Source organism: Chiloscyllium plagiosum, unplaced genomic scaffold (assembly GCF_037043375.1).
Source record: "Chiloscyllium plagiosum isolate Xiang-an unplaced genomic scaffold, Cpla_swu_hap1 HiC_scaffold_2, whole genome shotgun sequence".
In the NCBI taxonomy this organism is placed as follows: domain Eukaryota; kingdom Metazoa; phylum Chordata; class Chondrichthyes; order Orectolobiformes; family Hemiscylliidae; genus Chiloscyllium; species Chiloscyllium plagiosum.
The window spans coordinates 22,276,596-22,303,550 of record NW_028270140.1 but is presented as its reverse complement, the minus strand read 5'-3'; the positions used below and the strand labels follow the sequence as shown (position 1 = coordinate 22,303,550).

At 41.1% G+C, this 26,955-nt stretch overlaps 1 protein-coding gene across 2 annotated transcripts in view; it reads right to left on the bottom strand.

Annotated features, from left to right (window-relative positions):
• LOC122563775 (trans-2,3-enoyl-CoA reductase-like) overlaps positions 1–26,955 on the bottom strand; it is a 143,093-nt gene that overhangs the window by 78,467 nt on the left and 37,671 nt on the right. For both annotated transcript variants that reach the window (XM_043718005.2, XM_043717998.2), the window contains exon 3: positions 25,497–25,541. In XM_043718005.2, coding sequence (XP_043573940.1) covers positions 25,497–25,541 — 45 coding nt within the window. The remainder of the gene's footprint in view (positions 1–25,496; positions 25,542–26,955) is intronic.

Here is a 26,955-nt window from a genome sequence, read left to right as displayed (position 1 = left end):
TCCAAACGTGAAGGGCATAGGTTTAGGGTGAGAGGGGAAAAATTTTAAAAGAGACCTAAGGGGCAACATTTTCATGCAAAGGGTGGTGCATGAATGGAATGAGCTGCCAGAGGAAGTGGTGAAGGCTGGTACAATTACAACATTTAAAAGACATCTGGATGGGTATATGAATAGGAAGAATTTAGAGATATATGGCTGAGTGCTGGCTAACGGGATTGGTTTAATTTAGGATATCGGGTCAGCATGGGCGAGTTGGACCGAAGGGTCTGTTTCTGTGCTGTATATCTCTTTGACTCTATGACCGGTGGACTCGTATGGTCCACGTTTCAAATTAATGCTTCTAAGCAGACAGAATGATGTCCAGAAAGGGCATTGAGTGAACCAAGATGGAACAAAAGAAATTGGTGGAGAAACTAAATAGGTATCTGACGGCTTCTGTGGGGAGAAAATTGAATTAGCATCAATAGTCTTAGCTATAGGGAGAGGTTGAACAAACTAGGACAATTTTCTTAAGAGCATAGGTGACATTTGGGAGGATTTTATAGAGGTGTACAAGATCATGAGAGGCATGGATAGGGTGAATGCACTCAGTCTTTTTCCCAGGGTTTGGGAATCAAGGATTAGAGGGCATTAGTTTAAGGTTAGAAGGGAAAGAATAAAAGGGAACCTGAGTGGCAATTTCTTTTACAAAGAGGGTGGTACACGTATGGAATGAGCTGCAAGTGGAAGTCATTGAGGCGGGTACATTAGCAACATTAAAAGGCATTTGGGACAAATATATGGATAGGAAAAGTTTAGAAGGATATGGCTAAGTGCAGAGAAATAGGGCTAGTGTGCAGGGACATTTTGGTTGGCATGGACTAGTTTGGGCCAAAGGGCCTATGGTGTAGGACTCTATGACTCTATTTCAAGGCTGGTGGCACTTGTTTTAGATTTAGATTAGATTAGATTACTTAGATTACTTACAGTGTGGAAACAGGCCCTTCGGCCCAACAAGTCCACACCGACCCGCCGAAGCGTAACCCACCCATACCCCTACATTTACCCCTTTTAACCTAACACTACGGGCAATTTAGCATGGCCAATTCACCTGACCCGCACATCTTTGTGACTGTGGGAGGAAACCGGAGCACCCGGAGGAAACCCACGCAGACACGGGGAGAATGTGCAAACTCCACACAGTCAGTCGCCTGAGTCGGGAATTGAACCCGGGTCTCTGGCGCTGTGAGGCAGCAGTGCTAACCACTGTGCCACCGTGCCGCCCACTAAATGGGTGATTTTGAAATGGGTGATTTATCAAGTCCATTGATTTGTGCATATTATCCAGTTGTATTGTGTTTTCCTTTAATGTATGTAGCTAGTTCATAAAATAGAGTATACAGTTTTGAAAATAAAGAATATTAAAGCACCTCTGTGGTTAAAAGATTGTTATTGCCAGTCCCAGTAGGAGAATATATATGTTAGCTTCATGACCTACAGAGACAAAAGGAATTTAATTTGAACAGCACACATTCAGTGCACAAAAATATATGGTGATTTGTGGCTGGTCTCTAGTTAGTCCATTACAGCTCATATTTATTGCTTCAGTTGAACATTTTGCACAGATTCAGTAATAATTAATACATCATATTAATCTATAGTGAAATTCTGCAGCAAAAGATTATAAGACCAGCCAAAGTATATTTTTCATCCAAAGCATTATCTCCTCCTGACTACTAACAATGCCCAATGCCAATAGGTTTTTGAAATATGAGCTCATTTCACCAGGAGCTTCTGTGCCAATATTTGTGAGGGGTTGTGCCATTCAAAGTTTGGAAGCATTTGTTGAGTGCGGCTGGCAGTTTGAAAAGTGGAGAAGATGGAGGAATAGAGGGAGTGGACCTACAAACCTGTAGTGTCAATTCTCTTTTTTAATGGTACAACGCCAAGATAGTGAGATGGGTTAAAACCCCATGAAGAAAGTATGGGATTAATCCTGGTACCAATATCAATTGTTACTGTGTGTCCATTAAATTATGTCTTGCTTTGAGCAGGATTCTCTCTTATCTTTATTAACTGCACAAACCAGCACCCAGTATTAGATTGGCTAACATCCTGATCTCATAAAAGGAAAATGTTTTGAGATTGTTAGAAGTGGGCAGAACCTTTTCAAAGTTATTTGCTCTCAGTTGTGAGACTTTGAACAATGACAGAAGATCTGAGAGGCCAAGAACCTAAGTCTTCAGATAATGAACTTGGACTACTCTGCACATTTAAAAATATAACTCATGTGATGTAGGCATTACTAGCATGGCCAGTATATATTGGCCATCCATAATTGCCTTTCAGGGAGTGATGATAAAAAAAAATGTCAGAGGTCGCACAACACCAGCTTATATTCTAACAGGTTTATTTGAAATCACAAGTTTTCAGAGCACTGTCCCTTTGTCAGGTTAAATAACCTTTTGGATTGTAACCTCATATAATCCCAACAGTGTAGAAAAGTCCACACCGACCCCCTGAAGAGTAAACCACCCAGACCCATTCCCCTACCCTATTACTCCAATATTTACCCCTGACTAATGCACCTAACCTACACATCCCTGAACACTTTTGACAACTTAGCATGGCCAATTCACCTAACCAGCACATCTTTAGATTGTGGGAGAAAACCCATGCAGACACAAGGAGAATGTGTAAACTCCATACAGACTGTCAGCCAAGGTTGGAATTGAACCTGGGTCCCTGGGGATGCAGTGCTAACCACTGAGCCACCATGCCACCCCTGTGTGCTGTTTGATTTCTGACCTTGTTGCCTCCACTCCAACACCGGCATCTCCACATCATATAAAAACAAAGCACTGCCAATGCTGAAGAACTGAAATAGGAGCACTTTCTGTTCTTATTTGCTAATGAGTCACCTTCTTGATATCTGAATGCCTTGCTTGGCAATTTCAGAGGGTTGTTGCAATCGATGTTATGGCTATGGAGTCCCATAAAGATCAGATCAGCTAAGGGCAGCATATTTATTTATTTCCCTGGAAGTCATTAGGGTATCCACTGCATTGTTGCAACAATCTGGTGGTGGTATAGTTGTTAATACTTTATTAATACCAACTTTGTTATATATGAGATTTCAAGCTGCCATGGTGGGATTTGAACTGATGTCTTCAAATCATTAGCTGAAGGCTAATATCCCAAGGTTCAATATCCCATAAAGATCATTAGGATGCATGCACACAGATCCCCTTTATCAAGATAACACCCAGTCCAATATCTGTTATAAGGCAGTATTCGCACTGCATTCCCTAATATGTAATTGTTGGGAAGTTCTGCAGCAGCTTTAAGGCAGGCAGAACATTTTTTTTTCTGGAGACATACCTAAAAAGAAATGGATGTAGATTTACTCACTTAGCTGGAAGAAACATTTTCAGATGTTTCATCACCATACCAGGTAATGTCATCAGAGAGCCTTTGGATGAAGCATTGGTGGTATAACCTTCTTTCTATTTATGTGTTAATATTTCCTTGGGTTGGCAATGTCATTTCCTGTGGTGACACCATTTCCTGTTCTTTTTCTCAGGGGGCAGTAAATAGGATCTAAGTCAATGTGTTTGTTGATAAAGTTCCTGTTGGAATGCCTTGCTTCTTGGAATTCTCGTGCGTGTCTCTGTTTGGCTTGTCCTAGGATGGATGTGCTGTTCCAGTCAAAGTGGTGTCCTTCCTCATCTGTATGTAAGGATACTAGTGAGAGTGGGTCATGTCTTTTGGTGGCTAGTTGATGTTCATGTATCCTGGTGGCTAGTTTTCTGCCTGTTTGTCCAATGTAGTGTTTGTTACAATCCTTGCAAGGTATTTTGTAAATGACATTAGTTTTGCTTATTCTCTGTATAGGGTCTTTCAAGTTCATTAGCCGCTGTTTTAGTGTATTTGTGGGTTTGTGGACTACCATGATGCTAAGATGTCTGAGTAGTCTGGCAGTCATTTCCGAGATGTCTTTGATTTAGGGGACAGTAGCTAGGGTTTCTGGACATGTTTGTCTGCTTGTTTGGGTTTGTTGCTGAGAAATCTGTGGACTGTGTTCATTTGGTACCCGTTCTTTTTGATTAGGTGATTTGCCTCTGCTCTTTGTAGTTCCTCTGTGCTGCAGTGTGTGGTGGCTCATTGAAATAATGTTCTAATGCAGCTTCATTTTTGCATTTCTGTAGTTCAGTTTTTGGTACGTATATGTTGTTTTCCTGTAGACGCTGGTTTGAAGTTCCCCATTGGCTGTTCGTTCTACTGTGACATCTAGGAATGGCAGTTTGCTGTTGTTTTCCTCCTCTTTAGTGTATTAAGAGTATTATTGATGGTCTTGAATGTTTCCTCTAATTTGTTGTATTTAGTGATGACAAAGGTGTTATACATGTGGCAGACCCAAAGTTTGGGTTGCATGTTCAGAAGAGCTGTTTGTTTGAGTCTCTGCATTACTACCTCTGCTAAGAACCCTGATATCGGAGATCCTATGGGTGTTCTGTTGGTTTGTCTGTAGGTTTTGTTGTTGGTATTGAAGTGGGTGGTAGGGCATAGGTCCAGTAGCTTGACAATACTGTCTTTGCTGATGAAGTTGGTGGTGTTTGGTGTATGTGTCTTTGATTCTTCTAATAGTGTAGTCAGTGTTTCCATGGCCAGGTTGATGTTGATGGATGTGAACAGGGCTGTTATATCAAAGGATACCATTATTCCATCCCCTTCAAACTTGGTGTCTTTGATGGTCTTCAGGAATTCTTGGGTAGAGTGGATGGAGTGGCATGAGTCTTCTATGATGTGTTTTAGTCTTTGGTGTAGTTCCTTGGCCAATCTGTAAGTTGGTGTTCCAGGTAGTGGGACGATGGGTCTGAGGGGGGCTTCCTGGGTTTGTGAATTTTGGGTAATCTGTCGAAATGTGGTGTGTTGGATCCATCTGGTTTCATTTTCTGGATGTCAGTCTTATTTACTTTTACAGACTTCTGAAGTCTTTTGAATAGGGCTATGATGCAGTTCTCTAGTTGTGTGATCAGGTCTGTTGCCACTTGTTGGTAAGTGTTGGTATCTGCAAGTAGTGCATTCGCTTTCTCAATGCAGTCTCTGATTTAAAATGACTGTCAAGCATCCTTTGTCTGCAGGTAGAATAACAAGTTTTTGTAGTTTTTCTAGTGCTTTTCTTTCTTGTGTATTGAGTGTGTTTCCTTCATTTTTCCTGCTTAATCTTTGTCTGTTGGTTTGTTGTGTTTCTCCTGTGAGTTGCTTGTCTTTCAGTGTTGTTTCTAATGCTGCTAAGAAATCTTCCTTGTCTACATTCTGCAAGTTGTAATTTAATCTTATTACTAAGATGGCTTTTTCAGTGTCTGTTAAGGGTCAGTCAGATAAGTTTTTTTACTCATTCTTCTGTGTTGTCAGTGTTGTTATTTTGTGTAAGTTTGTCTCTTTTTTTCTGCTGGTCTAGTTTTCTTTCATTTTCTGTGTTTGTCACTGTCTAATGTCTATGGCTAGTTGTACTGTGTCTGACCATTTATGGTCTGTTGCATTAGAGGTAAACATTTTTGACTTGAAATTTCCTGATTGTTCTGGCCATCATTTATCATTTCTTGAAGCATTCTGTGGCCATTTTGTTCTGCTATTCTTTTGGCTAGTGGGGTGTTAAAGGGAGGTTTGTATTGAAGACATTAGGTGGTACCTGTTTCTTTAGGCATATGTGCAGGAAGTACAGCTGTTCACGAGTGGTACTCTGTCGGATGACATTGCTTTCCCATTTCTGGCCAGTTTTAGTATATTGTGCTCATTGGTGTTAGCGAGTTTTGAGAAGATTTGTAGCTCAGGTTGAGGTTCTGGATGTAGGTTTGCTCATTGAGCTGGAAAGGTTCATTTTCAGACATTTCGTCATCATACCAGGTAACATCAGTGAGCCTCCAGATGAACCATTGATGGTATGGTCTGCTTTATGTGTTTAGGTTTCCTTGGGTCGGTGATGTCATTTCCTGCTATGATGTCATTTCCTGTTCTTTTTCTCAGGGGATGGTAAATGGGATCCAAGTCAATGTGTTTGTTGATAGAGTTCTGGTTGGAATGCCACACTTCTGGGAATTCTCATGCATGGCACTATTTGGCTTGTCCTAGGATGGACGTGTTGTCCCAGTTGAAGTGATGTCCTTCCTCATCTATGGTAAGGATATTAGTGAGAGTGGATCATGTCTTTTTGTGGCTAGTTGATGTTCATGTGTCCTGGTGGCTAGTTTTCTGCCTGTTTGTTCAATGTAGTGTTTGGGGTGCCATTCTCTTTACATACAGATGAGGAAGGACATCACTTCAACTGAGACGACACATCCATCCTCAGATAAGACCATAAGACCATAAGACATAGGAGTGGAAGTAAGGCCATTCGGCCCATCGAGTCCACTCCGCCATTCAATCATGGCTGATGCGCATTTCAGCTCCACTTACCAGCGTTCTCCCCGTAGCCCTTAATTCCTCTAGACAACAAGAATCTATCAATCTCGGCCTTGAAGACATTTAGCGTCCCGGCTTCCACTGCACTCGGTGGCAATGAATTCCACAGGCCCACCACTCTCTGGCTGAAGAAATGTCTCCGCATTTCTGTTCTGAAATGACCCCCTCTAATTCTAAGGCTGTGTCCACGGGTCCTAGTCTCCTCGTCTAACGGAAACAATTTCCTAGCATCCACCTTTTCCAAGCCATGTATTATTTTGTACGTCTCTATTAAGTCTCCCCTTAATCTTCTAAACTCCAACGAATACAATCCCAGTATCCTCAGCCGTTCCTCATATGTTAGACCTGTCATTCCAGGGATCATCCGTGTGAATCTCCGCTGGACACGTTCCAGTGCCAGTATGTCCTTCCTGAGGTGTGGGGACCAAAACTGGACACAGTACTCCAACTGGGGCCTAACCAGAGCTTTATAAAGTCTTAGTAGTACATCTCTGCTTTTATATTCCAACCCTCTTGAGATAAGAGACAACATTGCATTCGCTTTCTTAATCACGGACTCAACCTGCATGTTTACCTTTAGAGAATCCTCGACTAGCACTCCCAGATCCCTTTGTGCTTTGGCTTTATTAATTTTCTCACCATTTAGAAAGTAGTCTATGCTTTTATTCTTTTTGCCAAAGTGCAAGACCTCGCACTTGCTCACGTTAAATTCCATCAGCCATTTCCTGGACCACTCTCCCAACCTGTCTAGATCCTTCTGTAGCCTCCCCACTTCCTCAGTACTACCTGCCTGTCCACCTAACTTCGTATCATCGGCAAACTTTGTTAGAATGCCCCCGGTTCCCTCATCCAAATCATTAATATATAATGCGAACAGCTGTGGCCCCAGCACCGAACCCTGCGGAACACCGCTCGTCACCGGCTGCCATTCTGAAAAAGAACCTTTTATCCCAACTCTCTGCCTTCTGTTAGACAGCCAATCCTCAATCCATCCCAGCAGCTCACCTCGAACACCATGGGCCCTCACCTTGTTCAGCAGCCTCCCATGTGGCACCTTATCAAAGGCCTTTTGAAAGTCTAGATAGACCACATCCACTGGGTTTCCCTGGTCTAGCCTACTTGTTACCTCTTCAAAAAATTCCAACAGGTTTGTCAGGCATGACCTCCCTTTACTAAATCCATGTTGACTTGTTCTAATCAGACTCTGCTCTTCCAAGAATTTAGAAACCTCATCCTTAATGATGGATTCTAGAATTTTACCAACAACCGAGGTTAAGCTGATTGGCTTATAATTTTCCATCTTTTGCCTTGATCCTTTCTTGAACAAGGGGGTTACAACAGCCATCTTCCAATCATCCGGGACCTTTCCTGACTCCAGTGACTCTTGAAAGATCTCAACCAATGCCTCTGCTATTTCCTCAGCCACCTCTCTCAGAACTCTAGGGTGTATCCCATCGGGGCCAGGAGATTTATCAATTTTAAGACTTTTTAACTTTTCTAGCACTATCTCTTTCGTAATGGCAACCATACTCAACTCAGTCCCGTGACACCCTTTAATTTTTGGGATATTACTCATGTCTTCCACTGTGAAAACTGACGTAAAGTACTTGTTAAGTTCTCCTGCTATTTCCTTATCTCCCATCACTAGGCTTCCTGCATCAGTTTGAAGTGGCCCAATGTCTACTTTTGCCTGTCATTTGTTTCTTATGTACTGAAAGAAACTTTTACTATTAGTTCTAATATTACTGGCTAGCCTACCTTCATATTTGATCCTCTCATTTCTTATTACACTCTTTGTTATCCTCTGTTTGCTTTTGTATCCTTCCCAATCTTCTGATTTCCCACTGTTCTTAGCCACTTTATAGGATCTCTCTTTTTCTTTAATACATTTCCTGACTTCCTTTGTCAGCCAAGGTTGTCTAATCCCTCCCCGGTTAATCTTTCTTTTCTTGGGAATGAACCTCTGTACAGTGTCCTCAATTATACCTACAAACTCCTGCCATTTTTGCTCTACTGTCTTCCCGGTTAGCCTCTGCTTCCAGTCTATTTTAGTCAGTTCCTCTCTCATGCCCTCATAATTACCTTTATTCAACTGTAACACCATTACATCCGATTTTGCCTTCTCCCTTTCAAACTCCAGACTGAACTCTACAATATTATGGTCGCTACTTCCTAAGGGTTCCCGAACTTTAAGATCTTTTATAGAGTCTGGTTATAGAGAGATAAGCCAAACAGAGACATGCATGAGAATTCCTAGCAGCATGGCGTTCCAATTGGAACTCTATCAACTAACACATTGACTTGGATCCCATTTACCATCTCCTGAGAAAAAGAACAGGAAATGATGTCACCACTGGAAATGACATCACCAAAGAAACCTAAACACATAAATAGAAAGCAGGCCAGACCACCAATGCTTCATCCAGAAGCTCAATGATGATGTTACCAAGTACCTGGTGACTAAACGCCTGAAAACGAACCTTCCAGCTCAGCGAGCAAACCGAGATCCAGCACCTCAACCTGAGCTACAAATCTTTTCAAAACTCATTAAAAAGAAATCTTGAACAACCATGTTTCAATTTTGCACTCATTTTTCTGCATTACAGCCAAATTGACTTGATAGGGCAACATTGATCACCAATAACTCTATTTGTCTGCAGTGTCTCTGGCAGTTTGACAGGTAAATATATTAAAAGTTGACCCAATTTTGTTCCAGGCCTGAGTGACACGTACTGTGTGTTATTAACACTCAGAAAATTTGATTGTTCATGTAAAATTCTTCTGTCCCCAATCTTTGCAGTCATCATACTTCAGTTTTAATGTTATCATCGCAACTGCATATCACCCCAATTTTGAAACAACGTTAAAGAAGGAATTATAGGACTGGGAAATGTAAAACCAGAAGCAAAAATACAATTCATATATAGTACACTGAGCAGGTGAGAAAGTAGGAGCTGGAAATTCAGGCAATAAATTAAGTAAAATTAATAGGCTTTCTTAATGAAGCCATGTGTTGAATTTAATGGCCACTGTGATACCTGTTTGGCACGGGCAGCTTGAACCATATGGTCTGTTTCTGCGCTGTATGACTCTATGACTCGAATAGCTGAGAAACCAACACATTCACAGCCATTTCCACATGTCCCAATGAGATTGCATCTTGGTTAGGTGCTTACTTGCCTGCAGTTGGTGTTCCTGCCTTTGAGGCACAGTTCTTGCCTTCAAGACTTGCCAGGCACAGGACTGGTAGCGCTTCAGTCCAAGCAGTGCTACTAAGGAGAGTGGGCCAAGCTGGGACTGCAGCAAGCATGTAATGAGGACAGCAGCACTGGAGATCCAGAATAGAGATATGTTGTGGGTAGATTCATTGGAAACAGCAAAGCAGGCCTGAGAGAAAAGTGAGGCTTAATATGTAGGGGCGATGACGGAGAGATAGGTAAAGATTTTTAGCCCACAGAGTATCCATGAGATACAGGCTTTCAATCAGGAAGACCACGGGCACACAAATGCATGGACATAGGCCATGGACTACCTCCCACAAGTGCTAGAATATTAGTAGAAATACGTTCAAACCCAGAAATGGCCCTCAATTTATCAATTAAGGGCTACAATTGGCTGAGGGATGGGGAGGCCAAACTCAAACTTCCCAACCTTTACTTAAATCAGGGAACTCAGCTAGGCAAGAAGTTCTCCACCTTGAGCCTTCCCTCGCAATCAAGCAGACCCCCATACCACATTTAATTCCACTCCTAGTGAGTAAACCCCACCTTATGTTTTAAATGCATATTTGTGCTTGATGGAACATGTTAGACAGAATGAAGTCAGTTTCTTCAACGGAGGGCTGTCTATGCGGGGGTCCTCCCCCTTTCTTTTGGGGATCTGGGGTGGAGGGTGCTGCACGCAGAGGTCCCCTGCAACCGCAGATTGCGGTGGTTCACAAACTCCCAGCCCAACTGCTTGTTCTGTGGTGCTGTGGAGTCCATGGAACATGTATATATGGGGGTGAGGGTGCTTGCAGTTGATTTTTTGATTTTCTTAAAAACCTTCTCCTCTGTTTTTTGGTTACACTTCAGTCTCACATTCCTGATCTTTGGGCACCCAGTGCAGAGGAGGGAGGGCAGGTCAGAGAACCTTCTCATGGGTCTGCTCCTGGGCTTGGCCAAACTGGCCATAAACAGGTCCAGACAGTGGGCCATGGAGGGCATCATTAGGGTGGTTATGTCAGAGCCCGGGTGTCCCTGGAGAAGGAGTACACGGTGTCTTCTAACACCCTCAAGAGTTTCAGGGAAAAATGGGCACCGCAGGGAGTGGACTGCATTATTTCCCCCTCCAACTCTCTTTTGATTTAATCCCTGTCCTCCCCTTCACTGTTTGAACATGCAGCATTGCCCCCTGAGAAGGCCACTTCTTGTCACTGCCCACTTGGGTGTTTCCTTTCTTCCTGGGGTGGATATTGAATAAAGTTTTGTACACCTGTTGTATTTCACTGTGTCCCACACATGACATGGGTGCTGGGAAAAATATAAGCACTACCACAGTTCGGTGGCAGTGTAGGGGTTAAGTGAAGTCGGTTTCTGAAAACAATAACATTTAATTTGAATGTTTCAAGTACAAATGTGTAAACCGAGAGATTATTCTGAATGCAGAAATGTAGCTAATACATGCTCAGAAGTAGGCTGCGATATCAACCACAGAAATTGACAGGACACAGGTAGTGGCTGACCTGTGCACAGTGCGGTCAGCACCCATTATAGCAACAACAGAACATGGTGACTGAAGTCAGTGGCTGGAGGCAAGTTGGAGTTGATCTTCCTGCCTCACTGCCCCAGGATGTCATCAGTCACAGTGGATGGCAGTATGCAGGTGCAGTGCAACTGCTGGACAGTTGCTCAATTGTTGGATCCACTTTAGGTGCATTTTTCACTGGAGAGGAGAACACGGCTGGATTGGGAGGCTCTGGAAATATGTTGTGCAGGCCATAAACCCCTGAAAATGACCTAAATCAGAAAATAGAGATGAAGCCCCTGACAGTTCTGTCACTTTGCAAACCTCTGTTCATGCGGATGTGTGGGCAAAATAAATGCAGTCATGTGAAAAACTATTAGATTCAGGGATGTAGTCAGTGCCTTTAACTTCTCATTTTCTACAGGTTAAATTGAAATTCTTGAAATGAAGGGCTATCTATTTTCATTGTTGAATATAAGATGCATGCTTTATACGTGACAATGGAATTTACTCGTAACATTTTTCACACAATATGTATATTAACTGGATTTTGTATAAACACAGAGCATTGTCACTTCGATGTATTGTGTAACGGAGGGTTAACAAGATATTAATGCCCCCGCGCCACTCCAAAAGTCCTACCAAAGACAAAATTCTGATCTCACCAATGCTGGCAGAGGTTTATGCTGAACACAAGCCAAACAGCTGTTGTAATGATGACAACACTTGCTCATCCTGCTTTTAAAATACAATGCACATGGGACTCTTAAACTTAGATTTATTCATGTTTGAATTCCCCATGTGAATCACAAGTATGAAGTAACTTCCATATATCGAGGGACTATTGAAGCGTTGGCAGCATTGTAGCTGATAATGTGAAAATGTTGAAAGATCATTCAATTCAAGTCACTTTTTGCATAATTTTTATTCATAGTTTGAATTGGGTGTCAATGGCTGCACACATTTTCTAAATCAGGTGATAACACCTACAAAAATAAGGAACATGTGATATATTAAAACAATTTGGGAACTTTGATTAAAAACTGAGCTTAAAGCAGCCTCCTTTTAACAGTAACAGTACTTTATTATTACATGTATTTACAAAAATGTAAGTTGGTATAAGCCAGCGCCATTTTAACTGCATAAATTATAAAAACAAATAAATCACGAAGTTAGGACAAGTTTCAGTTTTTGTTCCATACATGGCTTCTTAACTGCCTAAGTGCCTACAGGATACTGTATTTCACATTTATTTCTCAACATTGATAACAACATTCAACTTTTAATACTTCCAAAAAGTCTATTTGTATCCATCTTACCTAGAAATTATTAAATATCACTTTTATTTGAAGACTTTTTCAGGGATAAGTCCCACTTATCCTACCTCAAAGGAGGCAAAGCATGAATCCAACAAGCACATTATTCAACAACTTTCAACAAAACATTCTCCTGTCCTTCTTCTGTTCACATTTCTCAGGTTATTTGGTTTGACATTCCGGATATAATCCGAGTCTCTAAAGATATATCTGAAGATATGAATCAAAAAGAGTTCTACCTCTTTTAGTTATATCGCAACAGCAGAGGGTACAGGAGCATTCCTAGATCAGCTAAAACCATCAAGCACCAGGAATATGTAAAACAGTAGAAATGGAAATAAACCGTTCACCAACCTGCCATTTCATTAAATTACGGCTGATTCAGACCTCAACTTCCATTTTCCCACCTTTCCCGCAAAGAATTTGATCCCTACTTGACAAAATATATTTCACTCATGACATTTTCTGGCATTAAAAACCATGAGAGGGAGAGGATTGTAATATCAAGAGTTCGATGTGAATGATAATGATACCGCAGATGCTGGAGATCAGAGTCAAAGAGGAGAAAGTGAGGACTGCAGATGCTGGAGATCAGAGCTGAAAATGTGTTGCTGGAAAAGCGCAGCAGGTCAGGCAGCATCCAAGGAACAGGAGAATCGACGTTTCGGGCATAAGCCCTTCTTCAGGAATGAGGAAAGTGTGTCCAGCAGGCTAAGATAAAAGGTAGGGAGGAGGGACTTGGGGGAGGGGTGTTGGAAATGCGATAGGTGGAAGGAGGTCAAGGTGAGGGTGATAGGCCGGAGTGGGGTGGGGGCGGAGAGGTCAGGAAGAAGATTGCAGGTTAGGAAGGCGGTGCTGAGTTTGAGGGATTTGACTGAGACAAGGTGGGGGGAGGGGAAATGAGGAAACTGGGGAAATCAGAGTTCATCCCTTGTGGTTGGAGGGTTCCTAGGCGGAAGATGAAGCGCTCTTCCTCCAACCGTCGTGTTGCTATGGTCTGGCGATGGAGGAGTCCAAGGACCTGCATGTCCTTGGTGGAGTGGGAGGGTAGTTGAAGTGTTGAGCCACGGGGTGGTTGGGTTGGTTGGTCCGGGTGTCCCAGAGACCCACTTCGATTCCTAACCTGCAATCTTCTTCCTGACCTCTCCGCCCCCACCCCACTCCGGCCTATCACCCTCACCTTGACCTCCTTCCACCTATTGCATTTCCAATGCTCCTCCCCCAAGTCCCTCCTCCCTACCTTTTATCGTAGCCTGCTGGACACACTTTCCTCATTCCTGAAGAAGGGCTTATGCCCGAAACGTCGATTCTCCTGTTCCTTGGATGCTGCCTGACCTGCTGCGCTTTTCCAGCAACACATTTTCAGATCAGAGTCAAAGAGCATGGTGCTAGAAAAGCACAGCCAGTCAGGCAGTATCCTAGGAGCAGGAGAATCAGGGTTTCGGGCATAAGCCCTTCTGAGTACTAGAATAAAGAGGTTATATTTCAGTTGTGCAGAGCATTGGTGAGGCCATATCTGGAATATGGCTATGGAACAATGTAATGCATTGGAAGAAGTTCCAAGAATGCTTACTAAATTAGTACCTGGAATCAGCGGCTTGCATTTTGAGATTATGCTGGACAGGCTAGGCCTATGCCCTTTGGAGTTGAAGAGTCAGAGGTGACTTACTTCAAACATAAAAGATTCTGAGGGGATTTGACAGCGTGGTCATGGAAAGAGTGGTCTCTCTTATGAGAGAGTATAGAAGCGGGAGTCATAGTTTTTAAAAAGGGGGCACTCATTTAAGACAGACTGAGAGAAAAAGAACATTTTCTCTGAGATTTGAGTGTCTTTGGAATTTTCATCCTCAAAATGCAGTGAATACAAAACCTTTAAATATTTTGAAGGCAGAGGTAAATAGATTCTTGATTACCAAGGGAATGATTTGGGTAAGTTGGGATGTAGAGTTAAGGCACAGGGATCAAGAGATCGAGCCCAGCGCAGGAGAGAGATCGAGCCCTCCTGGGAAAAGCCCAGCATGGAGCAGTTTCAGGCCTACAGCTGAAGGAGGACTGTAATTTGGAAGTTCACCCTTACTTCTTATTTACTATTTTCTTTTGGCCAGAGCTGAAATATTGAACTTTTAACTTATTTCTTTATTTTTTCTCCTTTTTCTTCTAAGATTTCGTACCTAGGTCCCTTGTACCTAAGATAATGGTGTGATTGTAAATGTTTCAATGAACTCCTGTATCTCTGCCCTTGAGTACATGTGACAATAAAACCTAATGCTAATTCCAAATTCTATGATCTTACTGAATGGTGGAGCAGGCTGGAAAGACTAAGGGAACCACTCTTGTTCTTTGTTCATACGTTTGGGTATCCAAGCTTCAGAAGACACAGGTCTTCAAGATAAATCGCTATTAAACCTTGTTGTCACAGAGGACAAAATATCAGAGAAACTTTATATTTACTGATGAACAAGAATATCTCAACATTGAGCAGAAATCATAGAACTCATACCGTGCGGAAATAGGCCATTCAGCCCATCAAGTCTGCACCGACCCTCCAAATAGCTTCTCACCCAGACCTACCCTATCCCTGTAACCCCACATGGACCTTTGACCGTAGCTAACCCACCCAACTGGACAATTTAGCATGGCCAGTCCACCTAACCTGCACATGATTGGATTATGGGAAGAAACTGGACCAACCAGAGGAATTCCACAAAGACATGGGGTAAAAATCATGCAAGCTCCACACAGACAGTCACCCAAGAGTGGAATCAAACCCAGCAGTGCTAATCACTATGCCACCATGCTGTGGCATAACGATTAATATTTATCTCGGTGTCTTAGAGGGGTGGGTTTCAATACATCAGAAGTAAGACCAACGTGAATTTTGGGAAGAGTTTCCTCAGATTGTTGGTTCAGGCAAGTTAAACCAGGAGTATTACATTACCCTAAGGAAATGCGAACCTATCTACTTGCAGGAAAATTCCTCATCCTTTGATGGAAAAAATAAAATTTTTGTTATGCAGCATCGTTGAAAAGATGTCATTTCAACAAGTGATAGAATTGAAAAGGGTGTACAACACTATTAATTATTCCAAAGACAAACGAGAACTAAGATTGTGTGTGGATCTCATTCTGTTAAAAGAAGGAGTTGGAAGAGAAATCCATTCTATTTCATCCTTGGATTATTGCTTGGAAAAATTAGCAAAACACACTTTCTTCACAAAACTGGACATTGTCAGTGCTGACAGTGACCCTTAAAACAAGAGTCTGGATTACTGATTACATTTGAGACACCACTGGAGCAGTTAAACAAAATAAAGAACTGCATATGCGGGAGATCTGAACCAAACAAAAGCAGAAGTTGTTGCAGAAACTCAGCATGTCTGGAGAGAAAACAAAGTCAATATTTTGAGTCCGGTGACCCTGGGTCAGTATTGCTTCAACTGTCTACCATTACACATTTCTCTACAGTAGAGATTTTCCAACAGGCATTGCATGGAATCTTGAAAGAGAAACCTGGAACATTTGAAAATTTGGGTGATATCCTAGTGCAAGGTAAAACAAAGAAGGAACATGACCAGAGGGGTCAGGAACATATTAAATGCACTACAGAATGCAATACTTATTTTCAATGACAAATGCTAATCTCCTTAAATGGTGATTACATTTCTAGAACATTGAACAAGAACAAGGCATTATGCTGGATCCAAAGAGGACAGAGGACATGAATACATTTTCAGCACTGAAGATGATGTACACTGCTTCTTAGGCATTGTGAATAAGTAGGAAAGTATATCGCTAACTCTGCTGTCTTACTCAAACCGTAAGAGAACAATATGAAAGAAAAGAGGCCAGCAATGGTAGTTGAGTCAGAAACAGACTGTAACTTTTGTAAAGATTGAAGAGAAGATACTTTCTACTGATGTTCTAACACACTGTAACCTGAGTTTATTCACGAGGGCAGCTGTGGGTGAATCAATTACAAAAATAACAGCCCTTATCTACATGCAAACTGACAGGACATGAAAACCTGTTTATATCACAGTGCAGAATTTCACAGCGACAGAACGGAGCTGCCCAAGCACTGAAAAAAAACATTAGCAGATTAATGAGGATATCAAAGTTTCATAGAGTACCTCATGAGACTAAAATTCAAAATCAAATTGAAGCACATGCCTTTGTTTAAGTTACTGCAATTTAGAGAAACCTAAAAACTACTGGCCACATACAAAGTATCAGGCTTAGGCTGAAGAGATACACTTTTGATTTAGTTGGGGCCGGCTCAATGATATACATACACCAGGCAGTTGCTTGGGCTATCAGGCTTTGAAGGGTACCAAATCTGACATTATTTCATCAAGTAAAAAGAAGCAAAATGTCACTCATAAAATCCCTACAGTGTGAAAACAGGCCATTCAGCCCATCGAGTCCACACCGTCCTTCTGAAGAGCATCCCACCCTATCCCTGCATTTCCCACAGCCAGGTCTACTGTAAAATGTAGAACCATACACTGCTTATTAAGGAGGCATGTGATGACAAAGGCTGCTAAGCAGCTGCTTGATAACTTCATGTTTATCAAGACTACTAAATTAAAGACAGAAGGGAGGACAATGAGACAGATGTATCTCATCTATACATTGGATGAACAATCTCAAACACAAGGGCTTTGGGCAGGAGTCAAACTTTCTGGAAGATCAACAGAAAATATATAAAAATAAATGTTTTTGAGGACATCAACAGAGTAGTCTAAGCAGGATCCTAAGCTCTTAGCTCTAAGAAGAAGGATAGACCCAAGTGACTGACTGAAGCTTGGCCAGCTATCCAACACCAGTACAGGTAATATCCAAAGGTCAGTCGTGGATCTGAGGCAGCTCTGTTTGTAACTTGATACAACTTTATGCTGCAGTGTTAAACTGAATGAGGGATACAGAAAGAAAACGATTGGAGTAACAGTACAGACATTGTGTTCTCTGGCGCCGATTCACAGAGGGCAATGGAAAGCAGATGCACAGGGAAATTCTGTAGACATCTCACGGTGGAAATCTGGGAATCACAAAGTACAGAGCAAGACGGCGATAATCAGGATGATGGACAAAATTTTGGAAGACTTAAAGGATTACATTTTGTCATGCCATCTGTGAGCTTTACATAAGCACTTGCCTATATATTTCATCAAGATGTCCAGAGTAGACATGGGAAAGGCTAGCAATGGATATGTTTAATTTAAAGAGAAAATGTATTTTGTCTCAGTCAAGCTAGATTATTCAAGCTGGATTGAAGAGACAAGACTTCATTCGACCACAGCAATCTCAGTGATCACAACACTGAAAGTTATCTTTGCAACACAGATAGAAATCCTTTAGGATTGGGAGAATTAGTATTAGATAATGAGGACTTCAATACTTTCACTTTGGAGACAAACATTAGCTAGTTAACAAGCTCCCCACTTCACCATCAGCTGAACAGAGAGGCAGAAACAGCAGTTAAGAATGAAAAGTTACACCTGCATATGAGTCTAGATGAGGAATTAGCTCTACAGAGCAACATCTTTGAAGAATGGATACTCATCAGCTAAATTCTTAATGGGAAGACAATTAGAACAGTTGTATCTGTTTTAGATCACAATCTCAATACCTGATTCAATCAATAAATATTTCTTTCAGTGTGTGTTTCGCTAATTTTGCCCAACCAAGTAAAATTATAACATTTCATTTCTAAACAGCAAGCAACAAACTGTTAATATGATATTAGCTCCCCATTTACTGCTTCCTTGTATATTCTATATTTGTACTATTTAACTACAATACACAAAAAACAAAATTATTCATTCACTTGAACATTCCTTGTAGGGGCTGTTATCAGTAGATAACCTGTTACTGTTTGTTACAAAGAAAAACATAAGAGATTGATCTTGTACTTATCCTGTGACCACAGTAATCTTAAATTGTTTGTCACTTCTCTAGTTGAAAAGCAAGACAGGAGAACCAGTATTTCAAACAACTAGATGGCAGTTTTGTAAATGTTACACCTACCTACAGCGAGATAAGCAGACAAAAGACAGAGAAAATATGACACAAAAAATAACAGTTAATACAAAGCTGCAACAGCATGCATTGGTTAAAAGGTTTAAAAAAGGAAAATGAGAGAAAAGGTAAAGAAAAGGAAAATGAGACAATGGGATAAAGGATTAAAAAGGAAATAACATTGGCCTGGATTTTCCAATGGCCAGAAAGATGTTTCTGCAGCATTGATGGGAATTGTGCATCAACACCCTGCAGCATTGATGGGAATTGCGCATCAACACCCTGCAGCATTCCCCAGATAGCTGACTCCAAGGGAGACATAAGAACACAAAAGTAAGAAAGCTATGCTGAAACTATACAAAGAACAGAATAGGTCTCAACTCGAATATTGTGTCCAAACTTACATGTTATAATTTATAGTGGATATCAAGAATGTGGAACACCTAAGATTTGTTGGAAAAGGATTGAGAGAATTCAGATATGATAGAAAAGGAGACATTTAAAGAGGTACCCTATATCTTCAAGGGATATCACAGAGCATCTACGGAAAAAGTTTCCTCGAAAAGATCCTGATAGACTTCATTCTAGCATGTTAAGAAAGGTGGCTGCTGAGATAGTAGATGTGTTAATTTTAATCTTCCAAAATATCCCAGTTTTTTAGAACAATCCTAACAGATAGAAAAATAGCTAATGTGACTCCTTTATTCAAGAAAGAAGGGGGAATAGGAACAAAAAAATTAAAGGCTGGTTAGTCTAACATCTGTCATAAAATAAATGCTGGAATCTGTTTTGAAGGATATTGTAACAGAGCACTTTGTAATCTTGTAGAAACAACAATGGTTTTGTGAAAGGAAAATCATGTTTGATTCATTTATTAGAATTCTTTGAGAAAGTAACAAGTAGTGCAGATAAAGGGGAACCAATGGTTATTCTACACTTAGTTTTCCAGAAGACATTTGACAAAGTGTCACCTTAAAGGCTAATACACAGAATAAGAGCTCCAAATAAGGGTAATGTCATTTTAGCATGGACACAGGATGTCTTGATAATTAGGAAGCAGAGGTTGGGATTAAATGTGTTCTTTTCTGTTTGACAATGGTGAATAATAGACAAAATATATTGATGTTGAGACCACAATTATTTAGTCTGTAGAAATGACTTGGATAAATGGATCAGATGTATGGTTGCTAAATGTGCTGATGTTATGAAGATAGGCAAGAAAGTCAGTTGAAAAGCTGACATAAAGAGTTTGCAAAGGAAGATAGATCATTTAAATGAGTGGACAATTATGTGGTCAGACAGCATCCGAGGAGCAGGAAAATTGACGTTTCGGTCCAAAGCCCTTCATAAGGAATGAAGGCAGGGAGCCTCTGGGGTGGAGAGATAAATGGGAGGGGGGTGGGGCTGGGGAGAAGGTAGCCAAGAGTACAATAGGGTTGTTGGAGGTGGGGATGAAAGTGATAGGGCAGAGAGGCTGGTGGAGCCGATAGGTGGGAAGGAAGATTAGCAGGTAGGACAAGTCATGAGGATGGTGCTGAGCTTGGAGGTTGAAACTGGGGTAAGGTGGGGGGGAGGGGAAATGAGAAAACTAGTGAAGTCCACATTGATGCCCTGGGGTTGAAGTGTTCCAAGGCATGTTCTCAGCAGAGTGGGAGGGGGAGTTGAAATGTTGGGCCATGGGGCAGTGGGGTTGATTGGTGCGGGTGTCCCAGAGATGTTCCCTAAAGCGCTCTATGAGAAGGCATCTGGTCACTCCAACATAGAGGAGACCGCATTGGGAGCAACGGATACAATAAATGACATTGGTGGATGTGCAGGTGAAACTCTGATGGATGTGGAAGGCTCCTTTGGGGCCTCAGATGGAGGTGAGGGGGAAGCTATTGGTGTAGGTTTTGCAATTCCTGCGGTGGCAGAGGAAAGTGCCAGGAGGGGAGGGTAGGATGTTGGGGGGCGTGGACCTGACCAGGTAGTACAATGTCAGTATAATGTGGGAAAATGTGAACTGGTCTACTTTGGGGAAAAAATTGGAAAAACAGTATATTATTTAAATGGAGAGAGATTGTAGAACTCTGAGATACAAAGAGGCCTCAGTGTCAAGGCATGTAGTTCACAAGATGCTGGTAGGCAGATGCAGCTAGTGATTTGGAAGATTACATTGTTACCTTTATTGTAAGGGGATTGGTATATAAAAGTTGAGATAGTTTGCTATAGTTGAATAGAGTGTTGGTGAGTCATGTCTCAAGTACAGGGTATAATTTTGGTCTTCTTAATGAAAAACAGATTGAATTCCAAAACAGTAGTTAACAGCAGGTTTATTCAACAGATAGCAACGTTTTGTGTTAAAAATCAAACAACACCAGGTTATCGTCCAACAGGTTTATTTGGAAGTATTAGCTTTCAGAGCACTGCTCCTTCACCAGGTAGCTGTGGAGCAGTATCATAATACACAGAATTTATAGCAAAAGATGTCAGTGTCATGCAACTGAAACAAGATATTGAACAAACCTAGGTTGCTGTTAAGTCTTTCACCTTTTAGAATCTAGGTTTGGTCAATATATTGTTTCATTGCACGACACTGAGATCTTTTGCTATAAATTCTGTGTTATATAATCTTGCACCATTGCTACATGGTGAAGGAGCAGTGCTCTGAAAGCTAGTGCCTCCAAATAAACTTGTTAGACTATAACCTGGTGTTGTGTGATTTTTAACTTTGTCCACCCCGGTCCAACACCAGCACCTCCACATCATGGCTACCTATGTATTGATGGGAGGTATTATGAGAAAAGGTTGGACAAGGGGAGCCTGCATCCATTGGACTTTAGGAAATTTTACTGAAACATGTAAGACTCTGAGATGACTTGTCGATGTGGATGCCGAAAGAATATTTTTCCATGTGGAGGGGACCAGCACTGGGAGCACCCTTTAAAAACATGATATCTCCCATTTAAGATGGAAATGAGGAGAATTTTTATTTTCTCAGAGAGTTGAGAAAATAAACTCAAGGAACTCTCCCCCATAGAGTGGTGAAGGCAGGTAATTGAATATTTTTAAGATGGAGGAAGATAGATTCTTGACTAATAAGAAGTCAATAGTTATTAGGGTGGGCAGGAATGTGAAGTTTGAGGCCACAGTCAGTTCAATCATGAATGGTGGGGCAGGCTAAAAAGGACCAAATGCCCTACTCCTGCTCTTACTTCATATATTTGTACAAAAAAAAATAGTTGGCCTAACAAAGGAATGTATTTGGCACATAACTGCCATGTGAAACTGCTTTGCAAGCCACAAGGGTGTACCAAGTTAAGACAAATTGAATGAAACCAGTCTTGCTCTAAGGGACAGAAACAAGACTGGCACACCCACCCCTATTGATACAGTCTTTCTAATTTATGTCTCGGCATTTGTGCCAAAATTGCCTGCCCCATAGTCCAGTTAAACAAGAGCCTGATATTAAAGTACATGCATAATCTTACCTTCCAGTCAATATTCCAGATATATCTCAGTAGAAGTGGTCATGCAATGGTACATAGTCAAGTGAACGGTATCCTAGGAATGCTGAACATTGATTCAAATTTCGGCAGAGGAACTATGACTGCTGATCACTTAACACCTCCTCCTCACCCTCACCCTCAACTCCTCTATGTTGAAAACCACTTGGGAGAAAAACTAAGGGCAGCAAGGACAGTACTCTGGATTGGAGACTTCAAAGTCCATCACAAAGTGTGATTCTGACTGAGATAACAGAATCGTAAAGAACTTAGATACTACAGTGGTTGAGTGGCAAGTGGTGAGGCATCTAAAATGAGAATACAGTGATAGTTTAACTTCTTTCATGTAGTTTTGTGATTTACACATGAAAGAAGTGAAACTATCACTGTATTCTAACAGATGAAAGGCTTAACAGACAATTAATTCTTCAATGTATAATTTCAGTTACATCACACTGCAAATTTTTGCTATAAATTCTGTGTTACGATCGAGCCCTCCACAATCACCTGATGAAGGAGCGTCGCTCCGAAAGCTAGTGTGCTTCCAATTAAACCTGTTGGACTATAACCTGATGTTGTGTGATTTTTAACTATAGACAGGATAGATTGAGTGAATCCTTAGAAGAGTATAAAGGCAGTAGGAGAACACTTAAGAGGGAAATCAGGAGGGAAAAAGGGGAACATGAGATAGCTTTGGCAAATAGAGTTAAGGAGAATCCAAAGGGTTTTTACAAATACATTAAGGTCAGAATGGTAACCAGGGAGAGAATAGGACCCCTCAAAGATAAGCAAGGCGGCCTTTGTGTAGAGCCACAGGAAACTGGGGAGATACTAAACGAGTATTTTGCATCGGTGTTTACTGTGGAAAAGGACATGGAAGATATAGAATGTAGGGAAGTAGATGATGACATCGTGAAAAATGTTCATATTACAGAGGAGGAAGTGCCGAATGTCTTGAAACACGTAAAAGTGGATCAATTCCCAGGACCTGATCAGGTGTACTGGAGAACTTTATGGGAAGCTAGGGAAGTGATTGCTGGGTCCCTCGCTGAGATATTTGTATCATTGATAGTCACAAGTGAGGTGCCGGAAGACTGAAGTTTGGCTAACGTGGTGCAACTGTTTAAGACGTGCGGTAAGGACATGCCAGGGAACTATAAACTGGTGAGCCTGATGTCGGTGGTGGGCAAGTTGTTGGAGGGAATCCTGAGGGATAGGATGTACATGTATTTGGAAAGGCAAGGACTGCTTAGGGATAGTCAACATGGCTTTGTGCGTGGGAAATCATGTCTCACAAACTTGATTGAGTTTTTTGAAGAAGTAACAAAGAGGATTGATGAATTCAGAGTCGTAGACGTGATCTATATGGACTTCAGTAAGGTGTTTGACAAGGTTCCCAATGGGAGACCGGTTAGCAGGATTCAATCTCATGGAATACAGGGAGAACTAGTCATTTGGATACACAACTCAAAAGGTAGAAGACAGAGAGTAATAGTGGAGGGTTGTTTTCCAGACTGGAGGCCTGTGACCAGTGGAGTGCCACAAGGATCAGTGCTGGGTCCACTACTTTTCATCATTTATGTGAATGATTTGGATATGACCATAAGAGGTACAGTTAGTAAATTTGCAGATGACACCAAAATTGGAGGTTTAGTGGATAGTGAAGAAGGTTACCTCAGATTACAACAGGATCTTGAGCAGATGGGCCAATGGGCAGAGAAGTGGCAGATAGAGATTAATTTAGACAAATGGGAGGTGCTGCATTTTGGGAAAGCAAATCTTAGCAGGACTTATACGCTTAATGGTATGGTCTTATGGAGTATTGCTGAACAAAGAGATCTTGGAGTGAAGGTTCATAGCTCCTTGCAAGTGGCGTCACAGGTCGATAAGATAGTGAAATAGGCATTTGGTATGCTTTCCTTTATTGGTGAGAGTATTGAATACAGGAGTTGGGAGGTCATGTTGCAGCTGTCTAGGACATTGGTTAGGCCACTTTTGGAATATTGTGTCCAATTCTGTTCTTCTTCCTATTGGAAAGATGTTGTGAAACTTGAAGGGGTTCAGAAAAGATTTAAAAGGATGTTGCCAGGGTTGGAGGATTTGAGCTATAGGGAGAGATTGAATCGGCTGGGGATGTCTTCCCTGGAGCATCGGAGGCTGAGGGGTGACCTTATAGAGGTTTATAAAATCATGAAGGGCATGGATAGGATAAATAGACAAAGTCTCTTCCCTGGGGTGGGGGAGTCTGGAACTAGAGGGCACAGGTTTAGGGTGAGAGGGGAAAGATATAAAAGAGAGCTAAGGGGCATCTTTTTCACACAGAGGGTGGTACGTGTATGGAATGAGCTGCCAGAGGAAGTGGTGGAGGCTAGTACAATTGCAACATTTCAAAGGCATCTGGATGAGTATATGAATAAGAAGGGTTTGGAGGGATATGGGCTGAGTGCCAGCAGGTGGGACTAGATTGGGTTGGGATATCTGGTCAGCATGGACAAGTTGGACCGAAGTGTCTGTTTCCATGCTGTACATCTCTATGACGCTGCGATTCTATTTGGACTTAACAGGTTAGATGCAAAAGATTTATTCTCCAGAGTATTATCAGACAATTAAAACTAAGGCATTTTAGGAGCTAAATTAGGAAGTAAATATTCACCCAAAGTTTTCAGAAAACCTGTAAATTTGCGTTCCTCCAAAAGAATGCGAATGCTTGGTCAATTGAAATTTTGAAGGCGGAGATCAGTAGACTCATATTGATAAGGGTATCAAAGAACAAAGATCAAATGGGAATAAATTGATTTAAATGTGGAATAACCTCCTGCCATCTTGGTTCCCCATTCACAAGGGTTTTGTGTCTTGGGAATTCTCACCTACCAAATAAGGTCATGATTGGAATAGTTTGGGAAACAGTGATTGTAAGGGTTATCATAGTCATGTGAATAAGGAATTGGAAAACTAACTAATGGAATGCTGCACGGATCATTCCTGGGCTGCAAATGCTTTCAGTTTTTATCAATGATTTAAATAAAGGGAACAAATCTGTGGATAGTTAAATTGCCAATGATACCTGCGGTAAGTGAGAAGGGAAGTTTTCGGTAAGAAGTAGAAGCTCTGCAAAGGAGGGATATATTAAATGAGTGGAAAAAATTGGCAAATGTCCATGGTGACAGAAAGATTAGAAAAGCTGAAAACAAATTAAATTGAAAAGAACTGTACTCTAGTGCAGAATGAAGTGTTTATGAAGGCAAATGAATATTGGGGTTTAGAATGAGGAAATGGAGTCTTGAGGCAATGATTTGACAACGCTCTTCCTCCCATTTGTAGATTTCAATATAACCTATTTAGGAGCTAGTGGTATCTGCTGATAACACAAACTGATCAAATATAAAAAGCTGTTCCAGTAATTTAGTATGTAGTTCCCATAGTTAGTATGGATGGCTTAAATGTTCATCATCTCAATTCTATCTTAAAATGCAAAGAAAACAATATATCAAAACATAATAAAGCTTACTGCATTCCAGTTGAAGACCAACACGTGAAGGGTGCCACTGGGGACCTATAAGAAACACAATGGTGACAAAAACAACATTTAGTGTCCTTTGTGTGAAGTAAACCATTTGACTGATTTCTGTGCCACAATGTTTTTAGATCAGATTTTTCTCAGTCTATTCCCAACCAACAAAGTTGTCCATAAAATACAAAACATACCATTATATTGATTTAAAATTACTGATCAGTCAAAAGTCTAGACTATATTTTTCCTGTCAGAAATGTTTACATAATAATTACAGAACCATGCATGTGCACAAGTTTTCTGTGACCAACTCCAATGACCATTTTTCTTTGCTATTAAAGTCATTGGGTGATAGCAGTTTATTATTCCATGAGTATAAGGGGAAGGACATTCCTAAACTGACCTGACCTGACCTGACAGTTAAGTATTCTTACTTTCTAATAGGTGCTGAGTTGATGGTGTTTGTCATTTGATTGTCACGTAGGACTGGGATGTGAAAGACAATTGAAAAAATCTAGACTGCTCATTCAGTTCGTCTTCCAAAGGGTGACGAGTCAATGGGCCATTTACGAAACCCCATGGCGAAATGAAGGTGAAGGTCGGCGAGGGTCGGCCGAGGTGGGATCCCGCCGCCCCGTGCGGTGGGCGCACCACCGGCCCGTCTCACCCGCACCGTCGGGGAGGATGTGTAGGACAATAGGAGAATGTGTAATTTGTCAAATAATAGTAGCTATGTTATGCTAGCATCTGAATGTTAAGATGTGCTTAACTATTTATTTTAACAATTTATGTTGATGCGTTCACTACAGCAATGGAAAAGGAATTTCAAATCAAGACTGAGCTGATATTCTGCAGGCCAATTTTAGGGTAAATGTTTTCCAGTATAAGAACAATCTATTCTATAACCTTCTACTTTTATCATTTAACAATGCGTTTTCTTCAAGGCAATTCTTGCCAAATTTCTTTTTTTTAAAGTATTTATATTGAGGTTCAGCATGAAAGAAAAACAATTGAAAACAAACAAATGTTAAACAAATGAATTGCATTTATAAAGCATCCTTTGTGATTCAGAATGTTTCAAAATTAATCAATAAAGTACATATGAAGATTAATCACTGTTTTACTGCAGGAAATATGACAGTTAACTTTATACAGTGAAGAATCTACAAATAATGAAGTCATAATGATAGGACAGTCAGTTTTGGTGATTCTGGTTGAAGGATAAATATAAGCTAAGACATCATGAAAAACTCCTCTGCTCTATTGTTTATTTACAATAGTGTCATAGGATCTTATATATGCACCTGAGAGGGAAAAATCCATTTAACATCTCACCCAAAAGATGATAAAACTGAGTACGTCACTGAAGTGACAGTCGCTGAGTTCTCTGGAGTGGGATGACAATCCATTATTTTCTGACTCAGATGCGAGACAGCACTACCACTGAAATAGAGTT